We start from the raw sequence: 27,639 nt of genomic DNA on the forward strand, positions 1-27,639 counted from the left end.
CTATCCATAGCCCACGCCTCGCAACCATACAACTTTGTTGGAACCACTATTCCTTCAAACATACCCATTTTTGCTTTCCGAGATAATGTTCTTGACTTCCACACATTCTTCAAGGCTCCCAGGATTTTTGTCCCCTCCCCCACCCTATGATCCACTTCCGCTTCCATGGTTCCATCCGCTGCCAGATCCATGGAAGCGGAAGTGGATATATATATAGCATTAATGGAATGGCCTTGATTAGGGTTTCAGCCAGCATAAAAGAAATATGAATATTTAATGTATATACATGCATATGTATGTGTATGTGTTTGTATATATATTTGTGTGTGTATGAACGGATGGATCTTTTTTCTCTGTTTCCTGGCTCTACCTTGCTAATGCAGGAAATGGTGATCAAGTATAATATAGATAAATAGATAAGTTCTTTCTTATTATGTTTGTCAGATGAACTGTTTTTTTAATGTGCCAAATCAAGCATAACTTTACTGTATGGTTGGTTCTATATTAATATTCTCACTTCTAAAAAACATGTCACAGGAACGGCAACTGAAGAAGGCTAAATCTAAGATTAAAGGGAAGGAGCGGCGTGCAGCTCTTAAGGCAGAGAGAGCAAGACTTTCTGCAGCTCAGTTGCTGGTCAACCAGGCTAATTCACTGGTAAGAATATTAATATATTCGTAATAACTGCCTCAGGGAGTTTAAAAGGATATTGTCCTATGTAAATATTAGTCGTGGGTGATAGCTGTAGTTGTTTTTAATCATGATTTGTTTTCTTGATAGATTTGAATAATTTAGTTTTTTCTTTACTGAAGTATCTTATTACATCTTTATCATGAGTGTGGCAAAGAAGCTGTCTTGAGAAACATTCATTATAACACACTTTTTATTTTCATTTCAGAATAGTTCACCATTTTCTATATTAGTGAGGTAGCAACAAGAGCAGACAAAGAAAAGGCCTTATATGCTCTCATCCATTTTTTTCTATGTGTAATGCTTCAAAACTACAGCCTCCCATCCAGAACCAGGCACTAAGACTATTCCATGGTTTCCCTGGTGGCTTCATGTGTCTTGGTTCAGTCAGTTGACAGCACGTTGCCCCTGTATACCACTTCTGACACATACATCCTTTGTCAACCTCTCCTCTCTCATTCTTTCCATATGTCCATACCCTTTCAGCATATCCTCTATTGCTCTTTCAACCATATTTTTCAAATTACCATACCTGTCTCTTTCTGTATCATACATATAGTTGTTTATCTTTCTTCATAAACGCTACCTTGTTGATGAGGGAGACAGCGACAAAGTATAATTGAATAGATAGATAATCTTTTGATGTATTGAAGATTATCCAGACTCATTATCATCATCCTTAACTTTGCTTATGTTCTTAGTACAGTGATTACTGATAATCTCTGATTCCCCCCTCCAATGTAGTTATTCCCTGGATTCTCTCTGCTGTTCACTAAACGAGTATTATTTACTATGCTTATGGATTATATTGAAATTTAGGCAGTAATACTGTGGTTTCTCTGAAATACACAATTAGTATTATTTAGATTAATTTTTAAACTTGGGAAATCATTATATTTCCATAAAACGGCATAACTGTGTGGTATATTCTGATTATGTAACAATTCTTTTTCAGCCAGATCCACTGTCCAAATTTCCATCATTTCACAAGTATGAGCGTAATGGGTTGAGCTGCCAGCTAATATGTAAGAGAGTTAAAGAAGTGGAACCTGTTATGATGCAATGGGCAATTGATTTATGTAAGAGAAATATGCGAGGAATGTGAGTAATACATTTAAATGTTCTGTATTACTGTAGAAGATATTAGTGAATAGAATTAATTGAACAGACTGGTTATTGAAGAGGAGCTGTATGTTTGTTTATTGATATACTTAAAACTCTGCTGTATTGCTAGTATTCCAACTGTTAGCTGAGGATATTTGTGTTGTGATTTTGTAAGTCACAGTAAGTTAAGTGTTTATACTCTTATTGCCATATGAACTGAATCAAATTGTTGATACTTTGATTTGTATAGTTATGATAATGATAATGCAGAATTGGTAGTTTTCAGTTAATATTCAAACATCAAAAAATGTGAAGCAGCATTCCAGTAGAGCATATATGTCATTACCCATTTGTAATGTATGGGAAGGCAGTTTTATACTCATAGGACACCTTCTCTACTATCATACAACTTTTTGAACCTATGTATGCTGCATGCATATTTTATATCCTCATGCAGTTTATCCAATTCATCCACCTCTCTCTTTTAATAAGTTTCACATTCAATTTTGTGTTATGGTATCTGGTTGTTTTATCCAAACATCTTTCAACGATGTTTTAAGATCATGGTGTTGCTTTGTTCATTCTGGGTCATTGGTTTCCTGCTGTAATTTTCTTTTTCATAAATGTGATCTGTAAGCATGTGCAAATTAACAGTGTCCTTAGAGTGAAGATTGGAATAGTCTTGTTGCATATGATCTGGTGGTGAGCAGCTGCAAGCCTGACAGCTAAAGCACTTCCAGGTTCATTGTGACAGTCTTTGTATGACTGTTTTGTTGACCAAGTTGATTAATAGGCTTCTGTCCACAATGTTAGAATAAATCATCTCATGCATTCTTATGATATTACGACTTTGATATATTTGCAACATGTTGCCTTAGGCAGCAGGCTAATTACAGTCAACCTACATTGACATGTTGAAAGGTGTGAAAAATGGTCAGCAAGGACTGTTGTCATATAGTGGCTATGGCCTTTCTCCATGGATAACTCATAGAACCTAATAGGGAGAAACATCTGAAGTAGGGTCCTGTCATTGGGTGGTGGGGATGTGAAATGTAGATTTTTATCAGTGCACTTGATAAATTGCTAATCATATTTAATTATTTGCATTGGTTAGAGTCACTGTTCTATTTTTTTTTTTTTTTTTTTTTTTTTTTTTTTTTTTTGCTTTCATTGTATTTCATACCAATGTCAAGTCAGATGTGTAAGCACACATATCTGCTTCTGACCCAGTCTAGGCTCAAAATAGTTTCCTACAGGCTCCCACTTTCATGTATGACAGGTCAAATAATCTAACATAATCTCTTTTGTCTCTGACAGGTATGTAAAGAGCAGCCAGGGATGGCATGAAGACGAGAAGAGAGAAGAAATGACAGAAGATGCTGCGTGGTATCTTTTTGCTATTGATACATTGTCTGAGAAACCAATTGCATTTTCTCACTTTCGGTTTGATATTGATTATGGTGATGAAGTTTTGTATTGGTAAGTTAGCAATTTCATGAATTTGAATGCTATAGCAAATTTGCATTTGACAGTATTTTAAGTCACATTCAACTGATTAGTTGAATACAGTCAAACTATTTTAGAGGATTGCTGCTAAAACAATAAAGGGTTTCCTGTCTCTCTGTCATCATTACACAGTTTCAAATACCATGGGATGAATCATATACATACATACTCATGAATTTACTCATCCCATGCCCAGTTTGTTAAAATGAAACATGAACTTCCTCTCTCAAAGTGTTTCTTAATTTTTCACTTTGCGAGCTAAGTTAATTGGTTAGGTGACACCAACATCTTTCACGCCATCTCCTCACAAATTAATTTTTCTCCACCCAATCCCAATCATTCCTCAAGCATCATCTGTTCTTTGTCCATTCCTGACAATACCTCACTGATGTAGGGAATGTTGAACAAGTATGGAAAAATTCAATTTTTGTTCATACTTTGCTGTTTCCTGTGTTAGCAAGCTAGTGTCAAGAACAGATGAAGAATAGTCTCGTTTATTTACACCCACTCCCCAACTTTGATATATAATGCACCAAAACCAGAGCCCTCTATCCACAACTGGCCCTTCAGACCATTCTGTCATTTCCCCAAACCTCTTCATATGGCATGCTTTACCTTACTGACAGTGTGTTGCCTCCATATACCGCTTTGCTCTATCTCCTGCACAACTCTGGCTTTTCTTTGTTCTCTACTGACATGATTACCATATTTGTAACCCTCTCTTGACTTTCCCTCTACATGTGTCCAAACCATTTTTCAACATCATTTTCGGCTCTTTTATACATTCTCGTTTTGCAACATCTCTCTCTTAACCTATCATTTCATATTCGATCAACCCTTCTCACACATGTCCTCAAACATTTGATTTTCAGCACATCCAACTTGTTCTGTACTTCTCTCTGGACACAAGCAAGGCATCCATCCACATGTACTGAAAGAGTGTGCCTCTGAACTTGCACCCGTGCTTGTTCATCTGTTCCATTTCTGTTTAAAGACCAGAATTTTTCCTTCTTGGAAGCAAGCATCAGTCTGTTGCTGATGGCTTCTTTCCCCAAATGCCTAACTGTTGGCATATAAGATCCAGGGTGAAATTTGGAGAAATTTTTCTGGAAATAATGTGCATTTTACATGATGGAAAATACAGTATTTACATAAATATGTATTGAATTCAAGATGGCCATAATTAGGAGATTGAGGCTGTACCATCTTGCTTCCTTTAGAGAAAGTGAAAGGAAGAATTTTGTTGTATTCCAAGGCAGGGAAAAAGTGCATGCTTTTGGGTGTTTTTTGTGGCCCGTAAGTTTGACACTTTAAAAGTAAGACATTGGTGCTCTTTGTTTTAGCATACTGTAAGATGTCCCTTTATTTATTTTTATAAAGACCTAAGAAGTATATGCTCTTAGAGAATCCCTGTGGCTTAGAAATGCTGAAAATAAAAATTTCCCGGTGTGATTTCAAAATTCTAGCCTTTAGGGTCAAACTTTTTGGAATGTCAAGGAAAGCAAAATGTTAGAAAAGAGGTATATGGATACTTAGGCTGATTGGATGAAATTTTATATTTTTGCATGAATTTGCTCAGAATTGACAGAATTTTATTTTCTTTTACTAATATTTATATCTTAACTTTGTGCCAGCTATGAATTGCAGTTGGAGATGGACTGTCGCAACAAGGGCCTTGGGAAGTTCATGATGCAAGTCCTGGAGTTGATGGCATTTTCTAATCAGATGCAAAAAGTAGTTCTGACAGTATTCAAACACAATCCTGATGGCATGGCTTTCTTCAGAAAATGCAGGTATTTTTTCATCATATCATCCTTGCAACTGTGTAAGATAAATTCACTTGTATATCGAGCATGCAATTTTCTTTTGAGAATTTTTGGCCCATTGTAATTTCACAGCATTCAGTTAGTAGATAAGGACTTAACAGAACATGAATATTTAAGCATTTATTACAGTCTTGCAGTTTCTTTACTCGTTTATAAATAATTACCCCAGGACCAGTTTCTATGAAAGAGTCCTGGTATTACCCAGATCTTTCTGAAGGTTCTTGCTGCCCAATGCTGTGCTACTTCCAGTATCAGGGAAACCATTCTTCCCCTTTACCCTTGAGCTTTGTTTTACTTGTAGCTAAAATATACAGGTTTCTTTCCTCAAAAATTCTACCCATCAATCCTTTATTCTCACAATGGTTACATCGTCAAACATTTAGACACATCTTTAAAGATGAGTGTGGGGATTAATTTGAAGATGTTTTGGTTTGTTGCTGGATGACACCTACATGCAGTTACATGAATTTCGGAATAAATTTCACTGGCATAAGCCCACATTTTCACCTTTCCATTATGATAAAATAAAATTTTATGATACATTGGTTGAGTAAGTGGTCTCCAGTCCAATATTTAAGATTCTGCCATGTGATTAACCAGAGTTATTTGCCCTGGACCATATGAAAAAAATGCTTGCGGGATGTCAGGATGTCCTCTGTGAGTGTTAGTGGGAATGGTTGTGGCAATTTGGTGACACTGCATCTATCCTATTAATATCTTCTTTGGAGTACAAATGATATGAAAATGAATATTGATATATTAATATTCTTTTTGCTTTACTATTTGAAAGTATCCCCTTATTAAGACAATAAATGCCAATAGGCCAAACTTCCTAACCTTTTCCTGTATGAAGATTACTTATGATTATTCTATTATGCTCAGACATATTAAACCTGATATCAGATTTCCTTTCTTTGGTAGGTATGAGACTGATGAAACCTCACCAGAAGACACATTTGAAGAGTCATTTGATTACAGTATCCTCAGTAAATCAAATAAGATGAAGCCAACACAGAAGACCTCTCTTTGAATGTAACATATGTACACACACACACACATTCAAGTGTAATACTCTGTGACTGAAGACATGGTTAATAGAGAAACACACACACAAGCTGAAAGAAGCCCTAAATATGATTATTATCTAGCAGGAAATAAGCTTCAGGATTGTATGTGTGAGAAGTCAACATTGTCCATAACTTGTCACCAGTATTCCACATTAGGAGAAACATTGAGGAAACAAACTATCTGCTATCAAATAGTATAACAGCTTTTAAGTGTATGGATAAGGAAATATTTAGGAAGTAATTCATATCCTACATATGGCCAGAATTTGAATATGCTTCTTATATTGGTCTGCGCACCTAGTAAAGCACAAAGAGCTAGTGGAGAACATCCAGAGGAGGGCAAAAGAGATGGTACCACAAGTAAGAGAACTGAGTTACAGGTAAAGAATAGAAGCCTTAAAATTTCCCACCTTGGAAGAGAGATGCATAAGGTGAGACGGATCAAACTTAAAGTTTCAAACCAGATTGATGACAGTGACAGGTTCTTCAAATGTAGCAAAAAACTTTAAAAAACAATGTAAAGAAATACTTTTATAGCAGAGGAGTGGTGGATGAATGCAATAAAATGACTGAAGAGATGGGGCTGGAAACTCTCCACTCCTTGTATTTTTAATTTTCTAAAAGTTGTATGGATGCAAGGTGTGGGCTTTACACAAGAAAGTAGAGGAGTGGATGAATGTGTTTGAATTGAAATTCCTGAGGACAATATGTGGTGTGAGGAGGGTTGATTGAGGAAAAGAATTAAAGGTATTGGGAAGAGAATGGTTAAGAAAGCTGAAGAGGGTGTAGTGAAATGGTTTGGACATATGGAAAGGATGGGTGAGGAGAGGTTGAGAAAGAGGGTGTTTGCATCAGAGGTTGAGGGAACAAAGAGTAGCAGATAGACTAAATTGGGGATAGAAGGCTGGGGTAAAAAATGTTTTGAGTGCTCAGGGCCTGAATGTGCAAGAGGGTGTAAGGTTTGCAAGGGACACATTGAATTGATGTGGTATATAAAGGACAATCTCCTGTCAGACTGACCTAGGGCATATGAAGCTATCAGAGAAAATCACTGAAATATCTGTAGGGCCTGGGTACTGTGGTTTTGATGTATTACATGTGAAAGCTAGAGAATGGATATGAGCAAAAGAGACCTTTTCTTCATCTATTTCTGGTGCTACCTTGCAAACACAGGAAACAGCGAACAAGTATGGAAAAAGTGTAATATATATATATATATATATATATATATATATATATATATATATATATATATATATATATTTCCCATGAAATTGAGTGGGAGATGTATAAAAGAAAGAGACAGGAGGTCAAGAGAAAGGTGCAAGAGGTGAAAAAAAGGGCAAATGAGAGTTGGGGTGAGGGAGTATCATTAAATTTTAGGGAGAATAAAAAGATGTTCTGGAAGGAGGTAAATAAAGTGCGTAAGACAAGGGAGCAAATGGGAACTTCAGTGAAGGGCACAAATGGGGAGGTGATATATATACAAAGTATAATAAATAAAAATATAAATATATATATATGTATATATATATATATATATATATATATATATATATATATATATATATATATATATATAATATATATATATATATATGCTGCTGTCTCCCGCGTTTGCGAGGTAGCGCAAGGAAACAGACGAAAGAAATGGCCCAACCCACCCCCATACACATGTATATACATACGTCCACACACGCAAATATACATACCTACACAACTTTCTCCTCGTTCCCTCCACCTCCGACACATATATCCTCTTGGTCAATCTTTCCTCACTCATTCTCTCCATGTGCCCAAACCATTTCAAAACACTCTCTTCTGCTCTCTCAACCACGCTCTATTTATTTCCACACATCTCTCTTACCCTTACGTTACTTACTCGATCAAACCACCTCACACCACACATTGTCCTCAAACATCTCATTTCCAGCACATCCATCCTCCTGTGCACAACTCTATCCATAGCCCACGCCTCACAACCATACAACATTGTTGGAACCACTATTCCTTCAAACATACCCATTTTTGCTTTCCGAGATAATGTTCTCGACTTCCACACGTTCTTCAAGGCTCCCAGAATTTTCGCCCCCTCCCCCACCCTATGATCCACTTCCGCTTCCATGGTTCCATCCGCTGCCAGATCCACTCCCAGATATCTAAAACACTTCACTTCCTCCAGTTTTTCTCCATTGAGACTCACCTCCCAATTGACTTGACCCTCAACCCTACTGTACCTAATAACCTTGCTCTTATTCACATTTACTCTTAACTTTCTTCTTCCACACACTTTACCAAACTCAGTCACCAGCTTCTGCAGTTTCTCACATGAATCAGCCACCAGCGCTGTATCATCAGTGAACAACAACTGACTCACTTCCCAAGCTCTCTCATCCCCAACAGACTTCATACTTGCCCCTCTTTCCAAAACTCTTGCATTCACCTCCCTAACAACCCCATCCATAAACAAATTAAACAACCGTGGAGACATCACACACCCCTGCCGCAAACCTACATTCACTGAGATAATATATATATATATATATATATATATTATCCCTGGGGATAGGGGATTAAGAGTACTTCCCACGTATTCCCTGCGTGTCGTAGAAGGCGACTAAAAGGGGAGGGAGCGGGGGGCTGGAAATCCTCCCCTCTCGGTTTTTTTTTTTTTTTTTTTTTTTTTTTTTTTTTTTTTAATTTTCCAAAAGAAGGAACAGAGAATTGGGCCAGGTGAGGGTATTCCCTCAAAGGCCCAGTCCTCTGTTCTTAACGCTACCTCGCTAATGCGGGAAATGGCGAATAGTTTGAAAAAAAAAAAAAAAAAAAAAAAAAAAAAAAATATATATATATATATATATATATATATATATATATATATATAGGGGCAAGTATGAAGTCTGTTGTGGATGAGAGAGCTTGGGAAGTAAGTCAGTTGTTGTTCGCTGATGATACAGCGCTGGTGGCTGATTCATGTGAGAAACTGCTGAAGCTGGTGACTGAGTTTGGTAAAGTGTGTGAAAGAAGAAAGTTAAGAGTAAATGTGAATAAGAGCAAGGTTATTAGGTACAGTAGGGTTGAGGGTCAAGTCAATTGGGAGGTAAGTTTAAATGGAGAAAAACTGGAGGAAGTAAAGTGTTTTAGATATCTGGGAGTGGATCTGGCAGCGGATGGAACCATGGAAGCGGAAGTGGATCATAGGGTGGGGGAGGGGGCGAAAATTCTGGGAGCCTTGAAGAATGTGTGGAAGTCGAGAACATTATCTCGGAAAGCAAAAATGGGTATGTTTGAAGGAATAGTGGTTCCAACAATGTTGTATGGTTGCGAGGCGTGGGCTATGGATAGAGTTGTGCGCAGGAGGATGGATGTGCTGGAAATGAGATGTTTGAGGACAATGTGTGGTGTGAGGTGGTTTGATCGAGTAAGTAACGTAAGGGTAAGAGAGATGTGTGGAAATAAAATGAGCGTGGTTGAGAGCAGAAGAGGGTGTTTTGAAATGGTTTGGGCACATGGAGAGAATGAGTGAGGAAGGATTGACCAAGAGGATATATGTGTCGGAGGTGGAGGGAACGAGGAGAAGAGGGAGACCAAATTGGAGGTGGAAAGATGGAGTGAAAAAGATTTTGTGTGATCGGGGCCTGAACATGCAGGAGGGTGAAAGGAGGGCAAGGAATAGAGTGAATTGGAGCAATGTGGTATACCGGGGTTGACGTGCTGTCAGTGGATTGAATCGGGGCATGTGAAGCGTCTGGGGTAAACCATGGAAAGCTGTGTAGGTATGTATATTTGCGTGTGTGGACGTATGTATGTACATGTGTATGGGGGTGGGTTGGGCCATTTCTTTCGTCTGTTTCCTTGCGCTACCTCGCAAACGCAGGAGACAGCGACAAAGCAAAAAATATATATATATATATATATATATATATATATATATATATATATATATATATATATTTTATTTATTATACTTGATCACCATTTCCCTCGTCAGCAAGGTAGCTCAAAGAAACAGACAAAGAATGAGTGACCCATCCACTCATATACACATACGTATATATATATATATATAAATGCACATACATGTACACATACATATCAACAATAACATACACATGTGCATATTCATAATTGCTTACCTTCATCCATTCCTAGCACCATCCTGCCCCACAGGAAACCGCATCGCCATCCCATGTCAGCGAGTTAGTGCTAAGAAAGACAAAGAAGGCCACATGAACTGTCGTGAATAATGCACCAAAACCAGAGGTCCCTGTTGACATCCACATATATATTTATGTATATATATATGTGTGTGTGTGTGTGCAAATACTTTATCCACAAACATACAAAGAGACATACTAAAACCACTAAGTAACACTTCATTACTTCACATTCCCTAGTAATTTGCATACCATTGTGGCTGTAAAATTGGTCTCATATTTAGCACATTTTTCAGAACTGTAGAAATGGAACTACTTTGAATTTGTCACAATTGCATTTACGATAGGGTCACTTTTCTGTGGCCAATAGTCAGGTAGTACTCTTGGCATTGGAAAATTATCCAAAAAATCTCTTCAAAAGGATATTCAGGTCTTCTAAAGATGTTTCTTCAAAAAACCTCTTTAAGCTTAAGAGTGTCATATGTCAACAATAAATCCAAATTCCTCATGGAAAAGTCTGAGTGAAAAAGTGATGTAGAGTATAGTGCCTTAACAATTGAAAAACAAAGTAATATAATTTGGAAAAGAAAAAGTGCAAAACATTGAAATTCCTGTAATGTGTAGTTATAAGTTACATCCTCTATTCTGTTAATTTTTTGTGTTTTTGAGTCAGTGTGTATTGCATATTATAAAGTATGTAATGTAGAATGCTGCTCTCACCACATCCCACCATACTATCAGCAGAAATCCGTTTCTCATCATCAGTGAGTGTAAAAGATAATTTCTTTAAATGTTTATTATTATGATATCAAAAGATTCATGACTGGGTTATCCATAAGATTCATGACTCACTTTGGGTTATTCATAATTAAGGCCATTATTTTTCATATGTGTGTATTACCCCACCTCAAGTCACCGTCATACCCCAGTATCCAATTGTAATGGGCTCCTGCAGAGCTTAGAAAGCTGGCTGCATTTACTGGGTGGGATCAAAGTTCAAGAAGTATGGTGATGTGTGTGTCTTTGTCGGGTGTGTTCCTGCAGTTGAAGAATAAGTGTTCATTGTCTTTAGTGGAATCTGCATCATGGTCGTATAGAGTCTTGCTGCCAGCACCTCTGACACATTGATATCATAAGTCTGTCTTTATGTTCTCATCCTCTCTATACGTCCAAACCATTTCAGCACACCATGGTCAGCTCTCTCAGTTAGATTGACCTACTTCATTTCACATTTTGTCAGGCTTTTCATTTCCAACATTGTCCACCCTCCTCTTTTATTTTGCTTCCATACAAATCTTTTAGGACTACTATACCTTTCAAACATACCTTTCTTGGCTCTAACGAACACAAATCTCTCCCCTCAAGGACCCCTTAAAGCACCCAGGACTTTAGCCTTCTCTCCCACCGTTACTCACTTATGCCTCTATAGTTCTATCCATTGCTAAGTACTCTCCCAGATATATAAAGCACTACTTCATTAAGGTCATCCCCAATCAGACTTACTCTCAAACCATCCTGCCTTATTTTTCTGATGCATCTCAGCACCTTACCTTTTTTTTTTTCTTTTTACTTTTTTTTTGTACATCCTCAACTTTTTCTTTTCACACAATGCTAAACTCTGTCATCAGCATAAGTGGGGAGCACAACTTAGCATTCCCACCTACAGCAGTTAAGCTTTTACTAAAGTGGGCTCATATGGTATGCTGGCACATGACATGGTTGCCACTGCTCACTAGAGAGTGCCATCTTCATTGGCAAACACCAACACTATTTTAGGTTTTAGGTGGGGTAAAGTGATTTGCATCAATATTGCCATGGCCCTGATTGCACGTACTTCATTGATGGGCACTATATTTATAGCTCCTTTCACAAGGCTTTTAGTTAACCCTATTAAATGCTTTCATGCTTTTTTTAGATCCATAACTGCACGTACTTCATTGATGGGCACTATATTTATAGCTCCTTTCACAGGCCTTTTAGTTAACCCTATTAAATGCTTTCATGCTTTTTTTTAGATCCATAACTGCCACATTCAGTTCACCCCTTTCACCAAATATTTTTCACACCAATTCTTCAAAACAAACACCTGGTCCATATATCCTTTATCCCTCCCAGTCAGATGTTCTCTGCATGCCACCACCCTCTGTTGTCACTTTCCAATACATATTACAGTATCAGTTATTCTTAGCAGACTTATACTTCAATAATTTAAACATGCCTTTACATTTAAGGGCTCTATACATGCATTCTCCCAGTCATCAGGTACCTCACCTTGAGCATACAAACAAAGCCTGGCTATCCAGTCAACAACACTATCCTCACATTTCTTGAAAAAGTCAACTGCAATCCCATCCACTCCAGCAGTTTTGCCATACTTCATCATATGTAAGGCTTTCACCTCCCTCTCTTACCAAACTGTTAAGCAGGATTCTTACTCTGCATGCCACCAGGTCCTAAACACACCACATTGACTACCCTATCATGTAGCTCTTTGCCAGTTACCACTTCTCAGTCTGCTCCCCTCATTGTCATTCCTATTTGTTCTCCTGATGTTATTCTACTCCTTCCTAAATATTTATTTTTTTCCTGAAATTAATCACTACTGTCTCACCCGATCTCATCTGTTCTTTCTTTCAGCTCAAGTGTACCTTTTGCTAAACCTCTTGCCACATCCTTTTGTACACCTCCCAGTAATTACCACTCCTTCCCTGCAGGTAATATCTATATGCCTCTCTCTTTTCCTTCAATGACAGTTTAACTTCCCCATCCTACTACCACTCGCTACCCTTTACCATAGGCTCACTTCCCGCATTCTGCATGCCACACTTCACCTGCACATGCATGTACTGTTTTCCTAAATTTCTTCCACTCCTGTCAAACTCCTATAGTTTCATTTACTGTCACCTTATGCCCCATTTCATTTAGTCTCTTGGTATCTCTGCACAATCTTCTTTTACAGTTCTTCTTTCCCACATTTCATTTCCTCTTTTTCTAAAAAGCATTACATACTTTGACACTTGCCTCCAACAAGAAATGATCCCACATCCTACTTAGTGCTCCTCTAGCTTATTGACATGCAAAATCTCTCCTTTGCATGCATGTCAGTTAGAACATATCCATTGATCTCCAACCCTTCTCATTCATGTATACTCTTATGTGCAAATTTTTTAAAGTGTTTCTATTGATAAGCCTCTTTCAGCTCACAACTCAAGCTTTCCCTAATTTCATTTGCCCTTAGTTATGCCCTCAGTTGCCATATCCCCTTGCATTCAGACCCCCTAGCTTGCATCAAGATATAATCCTTCTCTTGAAAATCATTATATTCATTGCAAAAAGCACCCATTTTTACCCTTCTCTCACAATCAAGGGTATAAGTACTCACAGTCACCCACCTCGTGAGAGGTCTACTTTCATTCCAACCTACATCAATTTCAAACTCATTTCCTTACTTTCTTTAACATCATACATCTGAAAACCTACTATTGAGAATGTGTGCCGCACTTTCAATACTATGTTTTGGGTTGGGTTAGAGATGGGGGCATGTATGTGTGCTGTATATTTCCACAAGATAATCACTTTCTTCCCCTGCTGACATGATATGGGAGGAATATGCAGTTTGTATTAACATTGCCACATTTGCCAATTTCTGCCAACACATACAGTATCTGTATAAAAGTTATGAATAAAGTATTTTAATAAATTAATTCTTTTATAAGGAATGAAAATAATATGGTCATAATCGTGTAAGGTTGAAAAAATACTTGCAAGTCCTTTTATATCTTGGATAAGAGCAGAGCATTAGCCTATGTGAGTATTACAAGGCATGAATTTACTTTTATACTGTTTATCCCTCATCCTGTAAATATAAAACATCTATGGATCTAAAACTTGAATATTTTGGAAAGAAAAAGTAAGGCTTGTTGATGGGTGAGGGCTAACAGTCCCACAGCTCCTTCATCAGAAGTGTCATTTGCCTCTCCTTCACTTATGACCTCATGCTAACCCCAGGTTTTATTCCTTGAACATTCCTAGACATTTCTTCCTCTTTCCTTTTCAACATAGTCTCAATCAGAGCCAGTACACTCAAGTTCCTCTCCTCAAACATAGCACCTATCCTTGGGGAAATGAGACTAAGAAAATTACCCATATCTCCTGCATAAGTAGGTGGCTTATAGGGACAGGAAAAGGAAAGTTAAGTGAGGCTTTATTAAATTCAGGCTGATGTGTGGCTGTGACTAGGATGAAAATAGAGGAGAGATTGGTGGTAATTATTAGTGACTGTACACTTATGATTCCTTTGTTGAAATAAGGGACAGCTGTTGGAATCACTTGATAAGGGACAGCTGTTGGAATCACTTGATTCTTAGAATTCTCTGTATGGGTAGGAAAATGTAAGGTTGTATTTAAGTTTACTTTTGCTAGGTTGAGTACCAAGACTTACCTCACTAGGAGCTTTTGTTTTATGCAATGAGTACAAACTTTACATCATAGATTTCATGCTTGACAGTCTCCTGATTTTGGGATGCTTGATTTGGTTAAGCTGAAGTAATTTCTGTCACAAAATTTTTTTTTCTATGAATATCAGATGGTATTGACACATATAGGGCTCTCAGACAACAGAGTTTGGTGGTTTGGAGGGTTTTAGGATTGGTACTATGTTGGCAAGCTTCCATACTCTTAGGGATTTTGTTGTGAAACCAGGAATGGTTGAAGAAATCTGTAAGTACTTAGAATGCAAATGGATAAGTGTTTTGAAAATTTGATTGGTTGCAAGGGCCTGCTGTGGAATAGTACATTAAAGTGCTGAGGTGATATAATAATATGAAGAAATTATGTGAAAAAATTATTCATATGAATGATTACTGGCAAAGGGGAAGATTCTGTATGTGTGATTGAAAGCTTGGTTATTCATTTATTATTTATTTATTATACTTTGTCACTGTCTCCCGTGTTAGGGAGGTAGCGCAAGGAAACAGAGGAAAGAATGGCCCAACCCACCCACATACACATGTATATACATACATGTCCTTATACACACATATACGTACCTATACATTTCAACGTATACATATACATACACAGACATATACATAAATCCACACGTACATAATTCATACTTGCTGCCTTTATTCATTCCCGTCGCCACCCCGCCACACATGAAATGACAACCCCCTCCCCCCACGAGTGCGAGGTAGTGCTAGGAAAAGACAACAGAGGCCACATTTGTTCACACTCAGTCTCTAGCTGTCATGTATAATGCACCGAAACCATAGCTCCCTTTCCACACATCCAGGCCCCACGAAACTTTCCATGCTTTACCCCAGATGCTTCACATGCCCGGTTTCAATCCACTGACAGCACGTCAACCCCGGTATACCACATTGTTCCAGTTCACTCTATTCCTTGCACGCCTTTCATGACCCCGGTATACCACATTGTTCCAATTCACTCTATTCCTTGCACGCCTTTCACCCTCCTGCATGTTCAGGCCCCGATTGTTCAAAATCTTTTTCACTCCATCCTTCCACCTCCAATTTGGTCTCCCACTTCTCCTCGTTCCCTCCACCTCTGACACATATATCCTTTGTCAATCTTTCTTCACTCATTCTCTCCATGTGGCTAAACCATTTCAAAACACCCTCTTCTGCTCTCTCAACCACACTTTTTTTATTACCACATATCTCTCTTACCCTTTCATTACTTACTTGATCAAACCACCTCACACCACATATTGTCCTCAAACATCTCATTTCCAACAAGGCTTGGTAGGATGAGGATTACATAAGAATATGAAATAACTTGAAGGCACTCATCCACAAATGTCTTAACAATTTACTGGAAAAACATGTACAGTATAAGTAAACAAAGATAATTTGTTGTCCCCCATCTGTTTTTTAACTTCACAATTAGGCTACTTATAGAAAATGAATTAAAGTACTGAATGATGAGAATATACAAATGTAGCGATAGGGTGTTCAAAGTAAGGGTAGAACCAGTCTTGCAGCTTTTATTCATACTTGCTACAACATGTACTAACAAAAGTTATTGCAGCTTTTGTTACAGCAGAAAAAAAAATCCTGAAGCATACTCTGCAATTTTAAAAATAGTAATGAATGATAAAAAATTCTGATGGCTTTGTCTTGAAAAAAATTAATATACAGAACTCGGAGATAAAATGGATTATACAGTGAACTGTCCTTTCTTTCATCTCATTTCATCCCTTTTTATAAAAAAAAGGAAATGGTGAGATTTTTCAAAATAAAATATGGAAGATGCAGTTATCTAAATGTCTGCATATTCCTTACACAGTTAAATATATTACACTGCAACTTCCTGTAATAATCTGCAAGCCTCTTGCTAAAGTGTGTATAAATGTATGCTGTATTTCAACAGTATTTAGTTAATAAGACTGGTATGTAATGTCTTCAGCAGTGCATCTGGTGTAATAGTTAATAATCATAAATGGATATTAATCATACTACAAAAAGATTTTAATTTCAAAAAGCAAAAATTTTCCAATTCACTGCAACAGCACTTAACTGCAGAAGACCAAAATTTAGAAACATTAAACTGCAGGCAGTTCAACACGAGCTACTGCAGGAATCCGAGGTACAACTCCTACATCTAAAGGAATGCCTCGTTTTGGAATGTATGGACCCGTGCGAGGAACCATTCTGTCAGGAAAAAAGGTTCTGTTAAATGCATGGAAAAAGTTTTCTTATCTAAATCTCAAAGTTTATAGCATAAAAACCGTTGAGACAACAGGCACAACATACCTGTCTGGAATGGTAACAATGACAATAAAGGACAGTGTATAACTTCAAGATTAAAAAATTTTAGAATTCAATTAATATGCAATACTGACAAAGAGCAATCTTGTACAAACTTACTTGATGCAGTCAATTATAGGGCAAACGGAGACACACAATGTGCAACCTGTGCAGTCATCTGTGACATGAGTCAGATGAGTCTTTGAATCAAAGGTGATTGCTTGATAACCAGAATCATTGCAGGTCATGTAACATTTACCACAGTTGATGCACATTTCCTGTATCAATTACCAATTAATATCAGTCAATTGTTTTATTATTAAACATTAAAATATAGTATACATACTTTCCTCTCTTTAAAAGATTTCTCTGTATATAATTTTTCAAGTAAACACTACTTTTTACCGTCAAAAAATTCAACATACATAGTAACGATTTGCAAGAGAATAGCGTACTTGAGTTGTGTATAACTATGGGTTTTCCAGGGTCATACAAAGCTTCTGACATACATACCACCTCCAAGTATCATTGCAAATGCAGAGTTCACTATAAAAAGTCATGTCTTTTGCTTGCACCTTTGTTCTAGGTTCTGATATTGTATCATTCTCCCCAATCTCAAATGCTGTGCAAGTGGTTTTTCCTTGCAAGAGCTCCACATGGAGAAATCAAATAACCAATTCATAGATACCTCTCTGACTTGAGAGTGTTGATGGTCCCACAGAGATTGGACGTCTGTACAAGAATGAGATTAAGCACTTCTTGGTTCAATCTACTTCACTAACAGCAAAGGCAACATCTTGAGAGAGATATATTATTAATGTCTGGTCATCATATTTGTGAGGCTTTGAGCATACTGTGTTGTAGCCCTTTATATATCATAGCTTTTGAAATAAAATGGCCTTAGGGTGTACCTCTCTTTTGGTTTTCCTTTCTCACATTGTTCCCTCATATCTAGCTTTTTCTTTGCCCAACAACCTATCTATGCATTTGTCGATGGATCAACCTTTCTTCATATCAACACTAGTGTCCCTTAGGATTTTCTTCTGTCTCCTCCTTCTGTCTCTCCCTCCTTTTAACAATTATTTCCTACCTTCAACAGCCAACAAGATGGATTCATATTCTAATGACTCAGCAGTGCATTTCTTCACTTCTTTCATATCCACTCCATCTTCTCTAGCTAAATTTCATCAGAACTTCTGTGAACTCATATTTGGACAGGATATTTACAGGAGAGCAGGTGTTTAGTTATCCTTGGAGAGATGGGACAAAGAATACTACTCAAGTATCACTTGCATGTATTACTTGTACTGCCTGCATGTCCTAGAAGGCTAGTAAGAGAAGTGGGGGCTGGAAATCCTACCCATCTGTACTATTACTTTTCCAAAGATGGGACATGAAGTAGAGTGAGAAATTTTCCCAAAGGGCTGTTGTCTGTTCCTAATGCTATCAAACTAATTTGGGAAACAGCAAATAGACAAGAAAGGTGTTCAGTACTGTCAAAACATCTTGATCTGTGCCAACTACCTGCACTGCTTTGAACAACTTTTGCACCTCATCTTCAAAAGAATGCAGCATCTATGCTCTCTTTTGGACATTACCCTTTCTGCTTGTTGCTAAGTGATAATATTCAAGCCTTCCCATTTCTGCCACCTGAAGCTTTGTACTGTCTGCTTTCAGGTGAAAATGAATTTAGATGAACTGAGGATAAATGGCTTATTTTCACCATTATTCTTTCATCTTACCTTTTTCTGTTCTTTCTTGTATGAAATAATTTTGCTCCCACTTCTGTTTACCACATCTTCAGGCTTTTATGAAAAGATTGCTGTTTTTAACATTTTCTTAAGGCACTTTTTGAGTTCCAGCTTTCAGTTAGGAAAATGAGTCAAGCTAATAAACAACTCATGGCTGACATCTCATAACAACAGAATGTACTTGGAACGACAGGTAATTCAAATATGCAATTTCTTACAAAAAGTCTAATGTCAAAACAAATGGCCAAATTTCCAATTCAGTATTCAAAAGACACTTTGGACAATAGAATCACACATAACTGCTTTTCCAATTCTAAGCCTACAAAGGTTTTCTGTAACATAAGGTTTAACAACTAATTCAGCAACGAAGTTAAGAGAAGATTCAGTTCCAGAATCCATCTTTAAGATCTCTGCTGTGTGAGAATGATTCTTTCTTAATTAATCAGACTAAATGTACACCAGCAGCATGCAGCAAACTTGCATTACAAACAATTATGATTTTGAAACAAAAGAATATGAGGCAAGAAACCAACAGAACAATATTTAGAGAAAATGCATTCAGGAAACTAAATGAGCGAAGCCAAAAAATGATAAGCTTATAAAAATGCAAAGTAATCCTATTCCCTAGAATTCAAAGCTGTGTGGGCTTATGTAACTGTGAACTGTTATTTCAGAAAAGTTTATGATAGAAAAAAAAAAAGGCCTGGAATAAAGTCTGATCATCTGGTAAATAATAATAAAAAACAAGAAACCCAGTACATCCTTTTGTAATTTCTTGGTCAATGAATTAAAATCAGTAATAATGATACAGAAGAGAGATATAAGAACACCATATTGGAATGAGTGAATGTAATGGGCTATCAAAGAAAATGTATTTGATCTATATGCAAATAAAAAGAAAATCACACCATATTACAGTAACGGAAAGTTTTAATTTCCATTTATATATGAAAAAAATAGACATTAATGACTGAAGGCAACAGAAAAAAATACATACTTCATCAATGAGTGCAACCTTTTGTTGCTTGTTGTCTAGTTCTCCATAGGTACCAATCATAGGTAGTGCTCTGCCCACCAGATCCTGAAGTGATGGGATGCCGTATTTAGGGGCTTCAATGCTACGAGGTTCAGGAACAGGCTCCAAAATGTCAGTTGTGGATTTATATTCTGCAAGCAGACTCTCTTTCTTATTCCCAAAAGCACCAAAATTGGGAAGACCCTGTGAACATTATCATATTTTACTACATATTTTATAATGTAATAAAGATTCTCCTAAAATAGTCTCGCTTCAACATCCTGGCACTCAACTGTGTACAACAGCACTAGATCTCTCTCCACACACACTCAATAACCACCAATCCCAAGTAGAAATATAAAGCTTACTCCTGCCTCACACTTCAGTGATTTTTACTTGCAGATTCCTCCACCCCTAACAAAGACAACACTGACAAAAACACAGAAATAACCTAACAAGCACTAAACTATTAACCTCTCAGTGCAGTCTCAAACTTTAACCCACCACACATCATTTCCAGGTCAGAAACCATACCCTCCAGATTAACATGAATTTCTCTCACTTATGCTCTGAACATCATCCATCATTACAAACACTGTTTCAACACATCTCAAGACCCTTTATGCCTGTGATGCAACAACCATTAAGATGACACTAGCTACTAAACTGCCCTACACACTATGCATAAAGATACACACAAAACACACTTTATGACTTTTGGTCCAGACTGGTGTCACTAGCAACCTAACAACAAAGATGGAAAAAATATCAGGCATCACAGTTACCCATATATCGTCAGAGTGTAATAGTATCTTCAGGGTCAGAAGCCAGATTTATAAGGCAATTATTACACTCACTTTCATTTGTTTACTCATATTTACTCCAGGAACAATTTCAACTGGTGTTATCCAGGACATTTCTACAGATATCCTGCTGCTCAGGGCTGCACTAAACTTAAGTTTAGCAGGAAAATGTAGACTTCTTCAGAGTAAGTTCCTTGACAAGACTGTACCTCCAATGAAACAACCTCGCCAAAGATGACTTTTCACTCGTGGTGTAACCTTGAGCAGGCGAATTCTAGTACTCAATTTTATAATACAAGAAGCAATTTATTTGAATGATTCTATTTTTCTTTTTTTCATTTCCCTCATATAAATTTTGTTCTGTGAATAAACGACATTTAAATACATAATCTTTTCATACTTGTTCACAAATACATAAATTGTATGATATATAACAAATGTTTCATAAGAATATGAATACTGTAAAAATATATAAAGGATATGTATGTGATGTGCAAAATTACAGATGGGAAGAAAACCATACACTGTATAATGTGTTGTGTGTGCACAAAAATACTGTAAAGACATCCATATTGCCAGCTAGGGTCCTTCTCTGTCAATGCAGTACCTTCATACACCAATATAGAAGAAAGATATCACTTTTTTGGGTGTTTTTTCTTCGACATTTTTTGGGGGGCACCCTGCATGAGCTTCATTTCAGACATAGGCTACAGTTTTTGGAACTGAGTACAGCAGCTGTTCACAATGAGATTATATAAGCCTTTGATAATTCTGAACATCTGTATTATATTACCTCTTAACCTGCTCTTTTCTAAGCTAAATGAATTTAACCTTTAGTTCCTGATTCATTTCCAGCTGCAGTCCCAGGGAATGAGAATTCTCTAGAAAAAAAGGTAAAATGATAATTTGTCCATTTTTACTACTCTTTCATCAAAGCAGAACCATAAAGTTTCCATATCTGGCATCAATATTATCAAAAGCATCTAAGTTGGGAGGGGTAGAGAAAAATGTATACAGAGTATTTATGGCAAAGTCTGCCAGATGGCACAAATTTCCTGAAGTGTAACAGCTTTCTTGCTCCTTACATGCATAATGAACAAATTGTAAGAAGCACAACTAATCAATCAGACTTCAAGGGAAGCTAAGAAGGACTCCATTGCCAATTCATGAGCACTCATCAAAAATATATATCATTGATCAATGCATTATAATACAAAATACACACTCATGATAATGAATGAATTGTTAAGATAATGAAAAAACTGAAGTACTGAAATTAAAGGGACAGTAAACAGTCTCATGTTGCCAACTCAAAGACACTCATCAAAAATATATTATAATAATTATTCATCTTTATCTACGCATTATAATACAAAACACATACACACTCTAAACGTTGTTAGTTTCATTTATGTAAATATTTACTACATACATTTAATAAATATTTACCTAATAAAATATCAAAAGCTTTTCTAACTAACAAATGATATGCATTATACTGCTATGTTACCAGTACAGTACCATGAATCTCACTCATGGATTACATAAATGCAAACTTACCTAATTTTTGTACGATTTCCATTATCGGCTTAATGAGTGCAATATGCTTCTTAGCAACCCAACACTATTTCTCAGAAGTTTTTGAATGTCATTATATGTGCAGAATTCAAAATATCATAAATAACTGACAAGAGCATGGAGCTTTACTGCCACCTGTTCAGACTTCAGGAACAATGACTAAGTGGTGGCAACTGTCATGTCGGTGCATAGTAAATGGAGCAGCCAAATCCGGGAACACATGCTCAAAGTTGGAGGTAATCTTAAATGTGTTGGGTCATGGACTGAGAAACAAATTACAGAAATACATATGATCAACAATGCTTTTGTGTATGTTGAAGAGGTCTGCATTTGAAGTAGGTACTAACTGCCTGAATTAATAACATACAGTATAGGGAAAACCACAAAAAATATACATCTGAGGGAATAAGTAAGAAAGGGAGGCAGAAAGACTACAAACAAGTAGAAGGGCAACAATGCAAGAGGCAGAAATGGGTGAAAAAGCAATGCATGAAATCAAAGATAGAAAAATCAAGCTTTAAATGTCTCTCAAATTAGTAATTCTATACTTTAACATGGTCAAACATAATGATGCTTACACTAAAAAGATTTTTACATGAATCCTGGAAAACAAATATCTAACATCGTAAGAAGCTGGTTACTCACCTTGCTATTTTCACTCAGATGCACTACAGGTTTGCCAAGCTGATGCTGGGGAGTTGGGGGTGACTGGCCCATCCAGTCCTTCTTTGATTGTAATGAATTTAAGTACAGCAAAGCCTTGAGGCCAAGAAGGTAATCCTCAATGACTGTGAAGTCCTGGTTCTGAACCGAGCTACACACCTGAGTGTTCACAAATCTATCATAAACAAAACTATAACCCTTCCACTGTAGTATTCTCAACTTTAGATTTTAATTCTCTATTTTTTTCTGACAAACTTTGCTTACACATCTTCCACATATGTAACATAAAATCAGGAGGGACTCTTGTTTTTGCACATGCACATATAAATCTGGTGGTGTGAACATGCATCATGGCACAAAGGCCTTGCCAAAAGAAATGGGCAAATATAATAAGTGGGTTCCTAAGAGCTAAGTACTGGTCCTCTGTTCTTCCTAATTATGTAAAGTACTTGCTTAGGAGGAATTGAAATCATAACTTATAATAGTGCTGATGCTGTTAAGCTTATGAATTAAGTAGTAAGTAATAAAGGGTACAAAAATCTCCATCATGACTTGGACAGATTGCAAAAGCAGTAAGATAAACTGGATAACAAGATTAACAATATAAAGTTTATGAAGATGAATCAAGGTAAAATCATAGCATATCATGACTAACATGAAGTTTACAAAGATGAATCAAGGTAAAATCATAGCATGCCATGACTAACATTATTGGAAAGGCAAGCTACAGGAAGCAACCCACAAAGAGGATTTACTTTTGTATGCATAATTGCTTTTCCTGCCTAAGTGAGGTAACATCAGAAACGAAAAAATAATGACCTTATTTGCTCAAATATGTTCTCTTTTTGTCATGTATAATGTAATGAAAACAGAGCCTGCCATCTACATCTATGCCCCACTGACAATTCTACAGGTTAAGATCTACGGCTAGAATAAAAAAAAAAATCTTGTAATGATGGTTTAAGAGATGAGGCCCTACAGGTTTGAGGCTCCTGCTACATGAACACCACAGGGGCATTCTCGACTTAAGAGTGTCTGACCTATGAACAACTGCACTCACAAATGAGCTTAAAAACAATATCTAATGCCTAGTCTGACACACAATCAATTACTCACACTGATGAATTGTATCTTTTTTATTATGTGTTGCTTATTATGATGTTCTGTTAATTCTATTACTTTGGAATACAATATCTAATAATAATTAGTCACGTATCAATATTTTCTTTAATTTTATGCATTTCTTTTTTACTTTATGAATTAGGAAACAGATCAACTTATGAAGAAGGTCCACAAACCTAAACTGTTCGTAATCCAGTGAATCCCATATCTATTTATTACTATCACTTGAAACCAAATTCAATGGGGTGAATCAGATACATACATCCCACTAACAACTACTCCCACACATTCTTACCCACTCCCAGTGCGTTAAACCAAGAAATGGTCTTCTGTATCACTAAAAGAGAATCATTCCTTTTCACTTTATGGACTAAATATTCTTTTTTTGGCAGTAAAATCAACATATCTGTTATACCACCTCTATCCACAAAATGTTCAACTGGATCTGACTCTACAATTATTTGTTCATCATCTTCATCTAAAATATCCCTAGTCCTAAGCAATCTTGTCCCTGTCTACCTCTCTCTTCCATAATATACTTCTCCTCCTTGTGCCTTCTACTACTAAAGGACTTTTATCCATGCACCAATCTAATGACTGTACACCACATAATTCTAAATACATTACACAAGTTATCAGTCTCTACTGCTCTTGTTTTCAACCTAATCTGACCTACAAAACAAATAGGTTTCACATCCATACATCAGCAGTGGGGCAAGTACTCCTTTTTGCAAGCTCCATCCGCACCCTATATTTGAATTTTCCTATTTACCAGAGTTTTCAGTGCAACCCCAACTCTTCTCCCTTGCATACCTCTAATTCCAACAACCATCTTTATCAACTTTACTGCCAAGTATTTAAACCATTTCAAATCTTCACAATGCAAACTAATCTTGCATTCTAATCTCTAATCCCTTTCAAAAACTAGCATCTTACTTCTATTTCCATTTACTTTCAGAATCTTTCTACTACATACATCTCAGAAACAACTCACCATTCTCCCCAACTCTTCTAATCTAGATAACAACACAGCATCATCTGCATTCAACAACTGAAGCAACTTATGTTTTGTCTCAATGTTTATGTTTTTGCTCATACTTGACAGCTGCTTCCTGTGTTAGCAAGGTTGTACCAAGAAACAGATGAAAAAAGACATCTGCTCACATACACATTTATATATATGCACATACACATGATGCATACATATACATGTAAACACACATACATATGCATACCTGCTCACCGTTACCCATTCCCAATGCCAACCTGCCCCACAGGAAACAGCACAAATGCATGAAAAAGAAAAAAAAATAACATTTACATTTGCCTCTGCTCTGCCAAACCCTAATCACCGCACCCTGCATCAGGAAGGCAGCACCAGAAAGAATATGAAAAAGGCCACATCTGCACACATTTATACACGAGGTGTCATGTGTAATGCACCAAAGCCACAGCTCCCTATCCACATCCAGGCCTTAGACAATTTCATGGTTTACCCTGGATGTTTCACATGCCTTGGTTCAGTCCATTGAGAGCACATCGACCCCAGTATACCACATCATTCCTATTCACTCTATTCCCTGCACACCTTTCACCCTCCTGTATATTCAGGTCCCAATTGCTCCAAATCTTTTTCACTCCATCCTTCCCCCTCCAATTTGGTCTTCCTGTTCTCCTTGTTCCCACCACTTCTGACACATGTATCCTCTTCGTCATGCATTCCTCACTCATTCTCTCCATATGTCCAAACCATTTCAATACATCCTCTTCTACTCTGTTTATTACCCATTTTTTATAAACAAATGTCTCTCTTACTCTTTCATTACTAACTCACTGAAACCACCTCACACCACATTTTGTCCTCTGCACATTCCATTTCCAACTCATCCACCCTCCTCTGCACATCCCTATTTATAGCCCATGCCTCGCAACCATATACCATTGTTGGGACTACCATTCCTTCAAACACCCATTTTTGCCCTCCTAGATAACATTCTCTCTTTCCACACATTCTTCATCAATCCCAGAACCTTCGACCCCTCCCCCACTCCATGACTCACTTCCACTTCTATGGTTCCACTTGCTGCAAATTCCACTTCCAGATATCTAAAACACTTCACTTCCTCCAACATTTGTCAAACCAAAATCATCCCACTTAGCTTTCATCTCCCGTACAGTCCTGTCCATAAAAAAAAATCCAATACCAATAACTATAGTGACATTACACGATTATGCACTTACACATACATTTTAGACCTATCTCTCATAATACCACTTATTCTCACATTTGCACTACTTCCATTTCATAAGCTCCTGTTAGCATTCAGCAGTCTTCTATGCACACCATTCAGTCAAAACTTTCCAATGTGTTTCTTGTATACTTAATCTTGTCCTTCCTAAATCCATAAATGATGCACATGTCCCTTTTCTTCTAAATTTTCTCTTATGCCTGCCTTAGGGGAGACCAAATACGAGGAGGGGTGAATAAGATTTTGAGTGCCTGGTGTCTGAACAAGCAGGAGGGGTGAATAGCATGAATTGGAGCAATGTGGTATACAGGGGGTGAAGTGCTGTCAATGGACTGAGCCTAGGAGTATGGAGCAGCCAAGAAAAACCATAGAAAGGTCTGTGAGGTCCGATTGTGGATTTGGGGCAAAGGTTTCTGTGCATTACACACGAAAGCTACAGAAAGGATGTGTGCAAATGATTCCTTTTCTTTATCTATTCTTGATGCTCCCTCATCAAAATGGGAAATGGTGTACAAGTATGAAAAATAGAATTGTCAAAAGTGCAAAAATAAGATCCATTCACTCTCTTCCTTTTCTAATCTTGTTTTTTCTTTGCTAACAGGAGTTTTACGAAACCTTTTAAGGCAATCAACCCCTATCTTACCAAACAGCTTCCAACTATACGATGCACATTTATCACTCAATAAAAACCCATTCCTTCATACAGTGGAACACTTAATGTCTTTATCCAGTCATCAGACACCCGACCTCTTTAACAGGCACTCATACACACCTTCTAGATCCACTTACAACTTTACCTCCACCCTTAATTTACACACAAAAATACACACAACTCTCTCCCAGGCTTAAAATCACATTAACTCACAGTTACTCTCTCTCTTTCAACCCCCTAACTGGTGTGCACTTTTAAAAACTATGTGTAAACTATGTGTACCCCATTACTTTTACCATGAGTATAAAAATATGAGGCTTGGATATGACATTTTATCAATTTTCTTTTAAAAAGTACTTTTTTCATCAAAGTCTTTGGTATATCTAGAGAGGAACTGTCTGTACAGTTTATACAGTACTATGCTTTAAACCTGTGTGGGGAAGTACCAGGAGAGACTGTGTACAGAATGGAAAAAGGTGAGAACAATGGAAGTAAGGGGAGTGGGGGAGGAATGGGATGTATTTAGGGAATCAGGATGATGGCAAAAGATGCTTGTGGCATGAGAAGAGTGGGAGGGGCTGTTTAAAATAGTGAAAGTGGAAAGAAGAAGAGAAAATAAAGATGAAGGAGAAGAAAGATAATATGGAACGAATTTTACGAATGAGAAAAAGCAAGCTATGAAATCA

At 37.1% G+C, this 27,639-nt stretch overlaps 2 protein-coding genes across 2 annotated transcripts in view; one reads left to right on the forward strand and one right to left on the reverse strand.

Annotated features, from left to right (window-relative positions):
- The window catches only part of Naa40 (N-alpha-acetyltransferase 40), a 14,589-nt gene extending 8,060 nt beyond the window's left edge, over positions 1-6,529 (forward strand). The window contains exons 2-6 of the mRNA XM_071695398.1: positions 538-657; positions 1,646-1,791; positions 3,112-3,273; positions 4,935-5,093; positions 6,048-6,529. Of these exons, the coding sequence (XP_071551499.1) occupies positions 538-657; positions 1,646-1,791; positions 3,112-3,273; positions 4,935-5,093; positions 6,048-6,156 (696 nt within the window). The 3' untranslated portion in view covers positions 6,157-6,529. The remainder of the gene's footprint in view (positions 1-537; positions 658-1,645; positions 1,792-3,111; positions 3,274-4,934; positions 5,094-6,047) is intronic.
- Positions 6,530-16,337: 9,808 nt separating this feature from the next.
- Positions 16,338-27,639, reverse strand: part of su(r) (dihydropyrimidine dehydrogenase su(r)) — a 59,104-nt gene continuing 47,802 nt past the window's right edge. Inside the window, exons 18-21 of the mRNA XM_071695393.1 lie at positions 22,913-23,089; positions 19,869-20,090; positions 17,241-17,398; positions 16,338-17,024 (exon numbers count right to left, since the gene is read on the reverse strand). Of these exons, the coding sequence (XP_071551494.1) occupies positions 16,916-17,024; positions 17,241-17,398; positions 19,869-20,090; positions 22,913-23,089 (666 nt within the window). The 3' untranslated portion in view covers positions 16,338-16,915. The remainder of the gene's footprint in view (positions 17,025-17,240; positions 17,399-19,868; positions 20,091-22,912; positions 23,090-27,639) is intronic.

The sequence above is a fragment of the Panulirus ornatus genome, chromosome 58 (assembly GCF_036320965.1).
Source record: "Panulirus ornatus isolate Po-2019 chromosome 58, ASM3632096v1, whole genome shotgun sequence".
In the NCBI taxonomy this organism is placed as follows: Eukaryota; Metazoa; Arthropoda; class Malacostraca; order Decapoda; family Palinuridae; genus Panulirus; species Panulirus ornatus.